The sequence below is a fragment of the Cyprinus carpio genome, chromosome A6 (assembly GCF_018340385.1).
Source record: "Cyprinus carpio isolate SPL01 chromosome A6, ASM1834038v1, whole genome shotgun sequence".
NCBI classification, from domain to species: Eukaryota; Metazoa; Chordata; class Actinopteri; order Cypriniformes; family Cyprinidae; genus Cyprinus; species Cyprinus carpio.
In genome coordinates this window covers 24499257-24511853 of record NC_056577.1, presented here as the reverse complement: position 1 = coordinate 24511853, position 12597 = coordinate 24499257, and the positions used below count along the sequence as shown (strand labels likewise).

Sequence of the window (12597 nt, the reverse complement as noted above, 5' to 3'; positions counted from 1 at the left end):
GAAAATCGATTGTTCGGAGAAGAAAAGATTAACGCTATCATGAGTCCTGTGTTGTGCCAACAGTGAAGCATCCTGAGACCATCCATGTGTGGGGTTGCTTTTTAACCAAGGGAGTGAACTCTCTCATAATTCTGCCCCAAAACACTTCCTTGAATAAAGAATGGTATCAAAATCCATGAGCAATTTGGTGATGATCCGTGCATTTTCCAGCATGATGGAGCACCATGTCACAAAGCAGGAGTGATAAAGAAGTGGTTCGAAGATTATTGCATTGAAATTTTGGGTCCGTGGCCAGGCGACTCCTCGGATCTCAATCCCATAAAGAACCTGTGGTCAGTCCTCAAAAGGAGAGTGGACAAGCAGAAGCCCACAAATTGTGATCAACTCCAAGAACTAATAAGGAAAGAATGGATCGCCATCAGTCAGGATTTGGCCCAGAAGCTAATATCCAGCATGCCAGAGTGAATTGCAAAGGTTATGAAGGACATGGATCAACCCTGTAAATATTGACTCTTTTTATATATTATATCCTTTTTATAATATAATTATATATTATATTTGCACTGTATCATATTGAAAATACAAAATTTTAGGACCTATGAATTTTCAATATGACCAAAACTTTGCTGAAAAACCTGTTGTACACAATCTATGTCATTTACTGGACTGAAGCAACTTCGATTATTCATACACCATTTTTAATGTTAAAAATTAATTTATTCATGATTTATTTTTTACATTTATTCATATTTATGTAAATGTAAAATATGCCCATCTCTCAGTTATCATTGATTTGCAATGAACTGCATATATGAGCCATAAAAGCCTGATGTGTGCATGTGTATCTGTGTGGGTATGAAATATGATACTCAACAAAACATACATGCAAATATATGCATCTGTGTTTTTAAGTATCATATTTATACATCAGGCTTTTATTTATCACACACATTCAATTCAAAACAAAAAAAAAAAAAATTCATAAAAATAAAAAAAAATCATGAAATTGTGTCCTAAGACGATGGAAAATAGCAATAACTTAATTTTCTGATTTCCCTTTATGGTCTTGCCCTTTTTAGGGTTAAACTCATATTTACATAATGTTTACAGCTCGCATGTTTAATGTAATGCGGATTATAAAAAAAAAACAATAAAATAATATAACATAGTAATACTTAAATGTTGTCCAAACAGAAACCGTATCTTATAAATAGGTTTTTAAGAATTGCGCGGACAGCGTGCGTTTCCACGCTAAAGCCTGCAATTTGTTTGTGTTTGTTTGTGTGTGTGTGTGTGTGTGTGGATGCGCGAGGGAGCGGGTTCAGTACGTACGTCTGGTACACAGGATAGCGGCACTCATGGGTACTCACAGAATCACAGTGGCGATTTCTATCACCGTTTAGCACCACTGAAAGTGCGACATTTATTCCGGGCACGTACCTGACAGCGGACTGTCCTGAAGCTCCTAGGAATCTCGCGCTCTAGTAGAGTGAGAGACAGAGTAGCGCGCGCGCTCCAAGGACCGCAGTGGAATGTAGCGGGGTTTCCCGGCGCGCGGGACAAGGTGAGTAAAAAACCTCTTTGATGCATCTTCACACTACTCACGAAGCTATTGATCTTTTCACTTAATTGCCATTCGGTTCCATTTTACCATCACTCTTCATTCGTTTTTTGGCTGTTTAAGTGGTAGGCTACATTTTGGCAGCGCGCGCCAGGGAACAGAAATGATAAGAGACAATTAGCAGTGTCGTTTGATCTGGACTCGACTACTAATATTCCTTACACTGCAAAAAGAATTGGCAGCAATCTCATATGCGGGGTATGTCGCCACTACGGACGATTTGAGTACCGAGCAAATCCATGTGTTGCCTGTAATTTGCAGTCAGCCATATGAAATTCAAGATGCCATTTGAATAGCTATATTGCAAATTTTTTTCATTAGTTTGAATAGCCATTATTATCAGGCTCTATGCACTCTAGGCTTATGAGTTGTTTAATATGACAGTTCACTTTGCATGAGGGCATCATGCTCTCACACTGATGCTTTCAAACACAACTGGACCCATGCACATGCTCAGAGACACGTGACTCCAGCAAATTATTTAGGGGAAAAGGGTTAAATATGCCTGCATCAATCATTTGACATTCATCACACCCATCATCATATTGCTCTCACATGCACACACATTCTCACTGATTACAGTCAAAGGGATTTTCAGATGCACTTCTGATCGGGCGGCAAGATGCCAGTTGAAGGAAGGAAAAGGAGAAGAGGGTATGAGACAGTGTGTGTAAATTTCTATTAAGAATAAAAGCTACAGCTTGTTTTTAGGACATGAGGCAACAGTGAGGAACAATGGAGTGTGGAGCAGGTATATAAGTGGCCCTGATGTGTATGAAAGGAAAGAGGAATCTAGATCATCAGCTATTTTAGCTCCTTCTAGATGTGGAGTTATTTTGGTTCTTCCCTCTGTAGTGACTAGTTTCACGTGTTGTCACGCTCTTTCATTTCCAAAGAGTCTGTAAACAAATTTAATGCATTTGCATATTCATTCCACTATTAATATAGCTCATTATAAATCAATTTGGACTCTACGCAACTGTAGCACCCTTTAGTCCACAGAGACACACCAACAGATTCATTATAACATGCATATGTGCAATTTGTTGCATAAATGTATGGTTTGAATGCTTCTGCTCTTGTACAAGGAATAGGAACATTTTGTGATTGTTTACTCATATGCGTGTCATTTCAAACCTGTGTTATTTTTTTCTGTAAAACATTTGTCTAGTTATCCAAAACTAGAACTAAAACCATTAAAAAAACATTTGTTACTTTAAAAAAAAATATTTCAAAATGTAACAAATTCAGCAGCCAAAGCAACATTTCTTTGATTTAACTTGATGTACTAATAACTAAAACTGAAATATAAACTAGCTAATAAACTATATAGACATATTTAAAAAAAAGAAAAAGAAAAAAATGACAAAACACACACACAAAAAAATACAAAAAACACTTGAATTGATTAATTTGATGAATAACTTAATTTGAAAAAGGAAAATACTAAAATAAAAACAAATTCAAAATATAATAAAATATAATAATAGTATCTCAATACTAAAATAACACTTAGCTGCAGGGAGGGGAAGTTAATTTTGTTTAAATTATTCACACAAAGCTATCATATGACTTCAGAATGCTTGGAATATAGCGAACGATTCACATGGACCACTTTTATGGTGCTTTTATAGAATTATTTTGCTTTTAGAGCTTGACGTAGGATCACTGTAATCTGTCATTGTATGGAAAAAAGAAAGCTCCAAAAAGAACATATTTTTGGAACAACATAAGGTTGAGTAAATAATAAGAATTTTCATTTTCAGGTGAATTATTACTTTAACAGGCTACAAACCAGCATGGACAGACCAAATTGGCTTGGAAAACAACAATAATGAAATAGAGTCTGATAAATTGCAGAAAGAGCTGAGACAGCATGGTTAGTCTAAAGAAAGATGGATGGATCTCAAGCATAGCATAATGATGGATAGAGGATAGGAGGTAGAAACAAACTCCTCCAGCAAGTTCACAACACAGTGTGCACCTGCACCTCCCACTCATCTCTCATTCTCTCCCTCTCTCTCTTTCACTATTCCTTAGTTTTTTACATGCAACGCCGTGATCTGCCATTTCTGACAAAAGTCAGTCTTACTTATTTTTGTCTCAGTCTCACTTCTGTGAGCATTAGATGTTGAGCTTCAAGTTATTCATACTACACAATCCGAGCCCTAAATCTATGTCTTCCTCTGTCACTCAAAAGTTCCACTGCAGTGACCTCTTTTCATTACCAGCATGGCATGGGGTGCATCAGCATGCCAACCATACTCCCCCAACCCCCCCATCAAAACTTTCTTCCCGCGGTCATTATCACAGATGTGCTCAAAAGGCAGAGTCTGAGCCCCACTTGAACAGCCACAGATGCAGAAAGTCTCAAATTTTGTATTTTGACCACCCTTAAACTGTAGAGCAGTTGCCATAGTAACAGCCATCCTAGAAATGGGATCAGTCTCAAGTCGAACTCATTTATTTATATATTTATGTGTTTTTTGTTTTTTGGGGGAATGACAGCCTGCTGTGATTGCGCAGCCTATAATTTCAGATCTGCTTGTTTTGATGGCATGTATTTTAGATTTTGAGTTTATTTGAACAATAATTGTTTCTTGAACATAATAAATCAATCCATATACACTACCATGTCCATAGCCAAATTCATCAAGGTTTCAGCAAACGTTTGTGTCCTTGGTCTTGTGTGAGAGATCGTTGTGTGCTGTAATTCATCTGTCAGAGTAGTTTTCTTGTTGGACACAAAAACTTGGATGTGTGCATGACTGCAGGAATCACACATACACAATTGCTCACATGTACATCATACGCATCTTTATTGTCCTGTCTTGCTAGATCAATACCTTATTACAATTCAGAAAGACAAGTCATACCTCTATTCCACCAAAATAATGCCAGTGCTTGGTTGGTTGCATCTGTGAAGCTCTCTTACTCCCAGCCTGCATTTGCTCTGTCTTGAATGAGTGACGATGATGTAACTGACTATGGTACTACTAGGGATGCACCAATATTAATATCCAGATGTATTTATATATAAATATATTAAAATATATTTTGTTATATATATTTTTTTAATGTATATACATTTTAAAATTATATGCATAGATAGATAGATAGATAGATAGATAAATATTAAACAGTATTCATTTTAAAATAATTAAAGAAATAAATCAGTAATTTTAAATGTATTTAAATGTTTTATATTTATTATAATTTCTAAAAAAAAAATATATATATATACATGTTTTTAATAAAAATATAATGCATAAGAAAAATTTGGCACCCTGTCAGTGGAAAAGGGGTCACATTGGATCTCAGTGTGCCCAGTTACAGTAAATACTGTACGTTTTGGCTTGTTCATTCTGTTTTTGTCTTCCTATCATAGAGCTGTCAATCATTCATCAACGCCGCAAGAAAACACCTGAGTAGGTGGAGCATGGGCAGTGGGAGTGGCTGGCGTTACTATGCCTGAAGGCACGTGGCGATGGTGTCCATGGAGACAGATGGCAGCTTCACTGGGGGCCACGGTCTGTCCCTCTTACAGACTGAAGATAGCGTGGGGGCCGGACTTCCACAGCAGGAGGGGGCGTGGCTTGGCTTTCGGGCTACAGTGAGTGCTGTGCTGCTGCTGGAGCTGCTCCTGGGAGTGGGTGGCAATCTGACCGTGCTGGTGTTATACTGTGGTCACTGCAGCCTGTTGGAGTCCGTCAGTCATGCCGTTACACTCAGCCTGCACACCCTTGACCTGTTGCTCTGTCTCCTTTGCCTGCCGATCACTGCCACGCTCCTCATCCTGGGTGGAGCCTCGGTTCCTCACCACGCCCTTCTCTGCTGTCTCCACGAATCGGCAGCTAGTTTCGCCAGCGTGGGCACTGCACTTAACCTCCTTCTCATCAGCTTAGATCGCTATGATATCAGTGTCCGGCCAGCCAATCGCCTGCTGACACCTCGAAGGGCAACCATTTTACTTGTTGGAGTATGGGCGGTTTCTTTAGCCGTACCCCTCCTACCGTTCGTGGAGGCGGGGTTTGTTTCAGGGCAAGGGGAGGGGGTGTTTGTGCACTCCAATAGCACTGTGCTTTGTTCAGAGTGGGGGGGATCTCTACAGGCTCATCTGTTACTACAGGTTCCTGTGTTCCTGTGCTCTCTTGCTGTGATGCTGTTTACATACTTGCGAATTCTTCAGGCGCTGCACATCCGCATCGGACGCACACCCAGGCCCCATCGAGGCAGCAAGCGGCCTGTACAACGCCTCTGGTTACGCCGTAAAAAGTCAACAAGGTCACCAGATCACACAACGAGAAACACACCCACCTCCCCACCGCCGCTTTCGACTGGGCCACTTATCGCCTCAGATACAGTTACAACAGTAACCATCAACACTGAGACGAACACTCCTTCACTCACCACACCACTGAGCCCCACCCCTACTGTATCCGTTATAACCTCGCCCTTAAGCCCCACCCCCACTGTTTCAATGGTAAGTCCTGCCACATCGGTGTCCGTCATAACTAGCCCCCACATCCCTAACCCTGCTACATCATCAGTGACCATGCCTTTGAGCCCCATGCCCACTGTGTCCACGGTAACCACTCAGCTAAGCCCCGCCCCCATCCAAGGTCCGGCCAGCATGGGTGTGGGAGCGTCAGTATCAGCCATTTTGGCTCTGCGCCGAGCAGTTCGGCGCCACCGTGATCGGCGGGAACGTCAAAGGCGAGTCTTCCGCATGTCTGTCATCATCATCCTCTCGTTTCTGCTATGCTGGGCACCTCTCTCCATCATGCCCCTTCTCATGCTGGCCATCGGGCCCGCTGATTGGATAGAACGCCTGAGACTCTGCTTCCTTGTGCTCGGATATTGGACGGTAGTGCTACATCCGCTGCTGTACGCATTCACACGGCAAAAACTGCGCAAAGTTCTGCATACCCGTCTGCGCAGGCTGAGGTCACAAAACGCACAGACTCGTATTCGCACTAATACCAGGATCCGCCCCAAGCACAGGGCAGATTGCTGCAATGCTACTGACCGCTGCCTGACGGAGACTGTTAGAGAGTGAGTGTTTGTGTGTCTTTGACATAACTGGGCTCACACGGAATCTGAATATGCATTCCTATCTGTTCGTCTGTCATTCCCTTGTGTTTTGGTTTATCAAATATCTTGGATGTTTTAGTTATGCTTTCAGCTGATAATATCAATATTTTCAGATCCATTTAACATATTTAACCATGTTTAAATCCAAGGCCGTAACCATATTTTAAACATTGAGGAGGGGACCAAACTATTTTTTTTCACTTTGGGAAAGGGAACAAAGAAAAAAAAAAGAACTAGAATTTATTGTAAAGTAATCAATTTGAACTATTAGCAAATAATATTTTTATTCTGAAATATGCACACATTCACTTAAGGCTGATGTACAGTCGAGCATGTAACAGACAGACATATTCTTTTCAAGTGCTTGCATATATCAAATCACTTGGCATATGTGCTGTTGTCCTCACACAATGTTGTCCTACTTTTTGTTATCCTACCAACCAACAGAGGAGTGGTAATGGAGCGCAGAAGAACAACATTAAGGATATCAAATACTGAGGTTGACAATTTGGCCATATCTAATTATTGAGGGGACTTGTGGTTACGGCCCTGGTTAAATCTATTCCTCAGATTTCCCCCACAAATCTGTGCAGAAAATGTCAAAGAAAAAGAGAAATTGAGCAGATTCCATATGGGCCTATTTATGACTGTAGGTAAAAGGTGTGTGCAGGAAACCATTAATGTGTTAGATGTGTTAGATGATATGTGTGACTCGCTCACCTCTATAAAGGAAACTAAAAGATGTCAGTAGCTCTCTATTGTCCACGAGTGTGTTGTATCATTGGCAACTAATCAGCACAGGGTTTCTAAAGCACACTGAACTCTTGAGGTCAACAGGGCACTGTCTAATTAACCAGTAGAGCACAAATATTCCCATGGTGCTAGGGAAAAAGAGTGTGACTGAGAGAGTGTTCCTACAGGTGTGAGTCTGGCAGAGGCAATGTGCAATAAATTCCAAATCCAGGTTATGCATCGCATGAGATCCATATAAATTAATACCAGCTTATTGGCATTCATTGTGTGGTGTAAAAAGTAACCGTCTATCCACTAGTACACATACATGTGCACATATTTTACAGTGTCCTTCTCACTGATAGTCTAGAGGGCAACAGATATATCATTGTGTTTATTAATGTATATGATCAGGGATGTAAATAGTCACTAATATTTCTGTGGTTTGAAACTGCAGCCAATTTGAACTCTGCTCTACCAAGGGTATGCATACTGGTTCGTTCAGTTTCAAAAATACTGACAAAACTTTTACAAAGTCAAAATTAATTTATTTGATTTGTGTCCCATATACTGTATGTATATCTTGTCAGTGCTGAATATTATTTCAGATTGAGATGGTTATTGTATTAATTTATAATAGAGGAGCAATAAGTCTGAATTACAGTAATAATAAAAAAAAGATTCCGCCTCTTTGCTTGTTTGCTTTGTTCCCAACCTTAGCTGTCAAAATTCATACCTGACAGAAAAACATAAAATTTAATGTATACACATTTTATTTTTTATTTTATTTTAGTTTTTTAATGGCAGATGTGTAACATTTATGCAATATACAACATATACAATATACTGAAGGTAATATAACTTGCATTTCATATTTTCAAATTTGGCTGGTTTGTGTTATTTTTTTTTCTCTGCCAATGAAAATCGTTTTAACGCAAGTGAAATCAAAACGTTTTGAAATCACACCATTCTAACTCCACTCTGGGTTTTCCTGCTCTTTCCCAAAGAAGTTGCTCTTTAGGGCAGTGTGAATACGTAAAAACTAATCTGTTTATTTTGATTCAGCCTGATTCAAAATGTCTGTTCTTGATTAATATCAGTCTGAGCCACTTGCTTTGATAGTTAATTGGTGTATGGTAGTGTCATTTCATTATGTGAATTTATTAAGAAGTGCAGACTGCTTTAATATATACAATTAGTCTATGCTGAGAAAGGTTGACTGACTTCATCCCAGTTGATAAAAGTCAAACAGGCAATTAAGAACCTCCTGTGTCTCTGTCAGTGTTTGCAGTCTCACACAGAAGATCAAATGCCATTTGAGGGATACTCAATGAAGTACCTGTTCAATCAGTGAAATGGTAGCCTTTCAAAGTCTCTCTGCCTGATTCAGAGACCTTAAATGGCATTAATCTTTAAAGACTTGTTTGCGGTTCAGCCAATATGTGTGTAGAGAATGGGAGACTTTCATTCCTCATTATCGGTGACAGAAGTTGCACTCCACTTGTGAAGTGTGATCGTATTAACACTTATTAATGTTTGATGACATGCTGACCTTTGCAGGAGCCTAATAATTGGAGGGCCGATAATGTGGACGGGTCCTGCACACAGGTGTGGATGCCTGTCTTAATGGACATGTAAAAAACTTTGTCCACACAGGTAAATGCAGGTCAATAACAACTTGCTTCTACTTTTCCATAATTGAATTACAATTATTTGACATTACCCTACCATGCACCGCAAACAAGAAATTGTAAAGTGTGCTTTTATAATATTGATTTAGTAGACATATTGTGTGATTTGCTGCCACCTAAAAACTTCAGTGTGTAAGGTTTACTTAAAAAATATTGTGATAGTACCATGGTACTGTGGAGCAGTGAGGTTTTGAATGATAACCATATTCATACATGTATACATACACACTACCATTCAATAGTTCAGGGTCTGTAAGATTTTTAAATGTTTTTGAAAGAAGTCTTTTATTCTCACCAAGGCTGCACTTATTTGATCAATAATACAGTAAAAACAGTAACGTTCTGAAATTGTATTACAGTTTAAAATAACTGTTTTCTGTGCAATATATTTAAAAATGTAATTTATTCATGTGATGACAAAGCCACCATTTCAGTCGTCAGTGCCACATGACCCTTCAGAAATCTTTCTAATATGCTGATTTGCTGCTCAGGCGACATGTCTTTTTATTTTTACAGCTGAAAACCGTTGTGCTGCTTAATGTTTTTTGGAAACCATGATACCTGTTTTTTTTTTGTTTGTTTTTTTCAGCATTTTTTGATTAATATGTTTTTCAAAAGAATAGCATTTATTTTATGTTATTTTATTTTTTCTTGTAAAAGTCTTTAATGTCACGTTAAAAAATAAATAAATAAATAATTTTCTGACCTTAAACTGCAGAATAGTAGGCTACACTTTATTCCAAGGTACTTCAAAAATACCATAGTATTGTTTGGTAAGGGCGCATACATACTTTTGACACTAATGTATGAGAGGCTATGCTAAATATGCTAAATTCGCATAGTCACAGCTATTTTATTTTATTAAGCAATTTTTCTATTATTCATAATAATGCACATGCGCATGAACATGCCTGTACAAACATCGAATTAATCAAATCACATCGAATTGGGTGCATTCAAATGACCTATTTGGAATTGTTCATTTATTTCCAAATGAGGAAAATCAATGTACTTAATCAAATTTACATATTAAGTAGCATAATCAGCATATTATTCCCATCTCCCTCCTTGTTTCTGTCTGACAATCTCCCTTTTATAATTTTGAAAACTGTAAGCATGCTGATTATTATGGATGCCTTCTGTTTGTGAGCCTTCGTGAGCAAGGAGAGAAAAGGAGAAAGAGAGAAGGTGGGTGGGAAATATTTTTTTCTTACTGTATGTAACATTAAAACTCTGCTGTGTATTCATTAAAATCTCTTTCTGGCTTCCTCTCGCAGTTCTCTCTCTCACACATGCATCTTTTTTAATCTCATCTGTTCCACTCACTGTCATCATATTCTTTTTATCACTGACTGTGCCATGCTTTCTCTCCTTTCGTTCTGTCCTCAGTCCTCTCTTCTGTAGACTTACATAAGAACAAAGAAGAACTGCCTGGGCAGGGGGGAAAGTCACCTTGGAGGAGAGAGAGAGAGAGAGAGAGAGAGAGAGAGAGAGAGAGAGAGAGAGAGAGAGAGAGAGAGAGAGAGAGAGAGAGAGAGAGAGACGTGTGGGCGGAATAACTAGCAGAAAGCTGAAAAAAGTGAAAGTCGTGACATTTGTCAAGTATGGTGACCCATACTCGAAATTGGTGCTCTGCATTTAACCCATCCAAGTGTACACACACAGCAGTGAGAAGTGAACACACCGTGAACACACACCCGGAGCAGAGGGCAGCTATAGATCCAGCGCCCGGGGAGCAACTGGGGGTTCAGTGCCTTGCTCAAGGGCACTTCAGCCATGGGTATTGAGGGTGGAAGAGAGCGCTGTTCATTCACTCCCTCCCACCTACAACTCCTGCCAGCACCGAGACTCGAACCTGCGACCTTCTGATTACAAGTCCAAATCTCTCACCGTTAGGCCACAGCTGCTGAATCCCATGATCCCATCCCATGTTGACTGAATCAGGCGGCAATCGTGTCATTTATTCATTTATTTACTCTTTCTCTAGGTTTTCCTTGTTTACGATGACCTTATTTTACTATATTAACCCTTGCAAAAATGCGAATTCATTAAACAAAACGACATTCAACCATATTTGAATCAATCAGTTTTCCTTCAGTAATCACCCTTCAGTCATTAGTCGATTGTTTGTTGTATTAAAGCAAAAATAAATATGAGTAAACTACTTATAGCAAACAGATCATTCAGCCTAAATTCCAATACAAAAAACCGTTACATCACAAGCCGAAATAGCTCAGTTGGGAGAGCGTTAGACTGAAGATCTAAAGGTCCCTGGTTCGATCCCGGGTTTCGGCAAAGCTTTTTTCCTCACCTCAGAGTATCTTGAAAGAACTTTACTTCAACAGGCAAATGTTATTTTCGATAAGAAATTTAAAAAAAAATTGTATAACAGAAAAGGCAAAACGGATGAAACTAAAATACTGCAGGTGCTATGTTGTTCTACCTCTCTCTCCGGTTATGAGGTGTGGAGTACATATAATGGCCCGATGATGTCGCTCTAGTTTTAGTTCATTTAATCGCCCCTGCGATTTTGCTCTAATTGCTCCAGAGGGCGGTGTCCATTAACAATTCAGCATTCTTACCTCGTGGAAAACGCGAGAGAGGTTATGAAACTTGTGTTGACCAGAAAAGCATGAAAGTCGCTGGACTGCGGGATGACATTACGGTAGAGTACCAACAGTTTAACATCTTGAACACAGTGCTCCTGTTTTGATGTATACAGCTCACCTGACATCAGACCTCGTTGTGCCTCACAATATGCTGCTGCTTGGCCTAAATGTTTGGTCTGTTACATAGGCGACCATAACAAATCCTAAAAGGACAAACGTTACAGCATTTTTTTCTAAATTTAGCCGGATCTTAAGTCGTAGTCTATTTTTGACACCTCATGTTTTCAGCACAAATGTGTAATCTTCTGGGTATCTTTCTCTTTGTTTATCTATTATATCGAAATAACGTGAATTAGGCTATATCTATAATATTTCAGTCGCATTTATAATGTATCCACTATGTATTTTTGTATATTTGTTTTTCTCCTATTTACTAACTCTACATTTAATATTAGGATTTGAAGGAGTAACGTTACTCCCCTAAAAAATAAAAATTAGCTTAGGATTTACTCAACTACAGGCCATCCAAGATGTAGATGAATTTGTTTATTCATCTGCACACTGATTTGGAAACTAAACATTACATCACATCACTTTCTCACCAATGGATCCTCTAAAGTGAATGGGTGCCTTCAGAATGAGAGTCCAAACAGCTGGTAAAGTAATCCACACAACTCCAGTCCATCAATTAAGGTCTTGTGAAGCAAAAAGCTGTCTCTGTAAGAAACAAATCCATCATTAACGTGTTTTAACTTTAAACATTTGCTTCTACCAAAGTACAAAATGTAATGCTATATTTATGAGTTAATTTTAAGCAAATTTTCATTTTTGGGTGAACTTTAAATTTTTT

The 12597-nt window shown here is 38.9% G+C and overlaps 1 protein-coding gene and 1 non-coding gene across 2 annotated transcripts; both read left to right on the top strand.

Moving 5' to 3' along the window:
* The first annotated feature begins 1269 nt into the window (after positions 1 to 1269).
* LOC109067681 (G-protein coupled receptor 22-like) lies at positions 1270 to 6934 on the top strand. The gene is made up of 2 exons (XM_042758593.1): positions 1270 to 1564; positions 5010 to 6934. The coding sequence occupies exon 2, from the start codon at positions 5109 to 5111 to the stop codon at positions 6678 to 6680; it is 1572 nt and encodes a 523-aa protein (XP_042614527.1). The 5' UTR covers positions 1270 to 1564; positions 5010 to 5108; the 3' UTR covers positions 6681 to 6934.
* Positions 6935 to 11360: 4426 nt separating this feature from the next.
* trnaf-gaa lies at positions 11361 to 11433 on the top strand. Its single transcript has one exon. It is a non-coding gene; the product is annotated as a tRNA-Phe (tRNA).
* The last annotated feature ends 1164 nt before the right edge of the window (positions 11434 to 12597 follow it).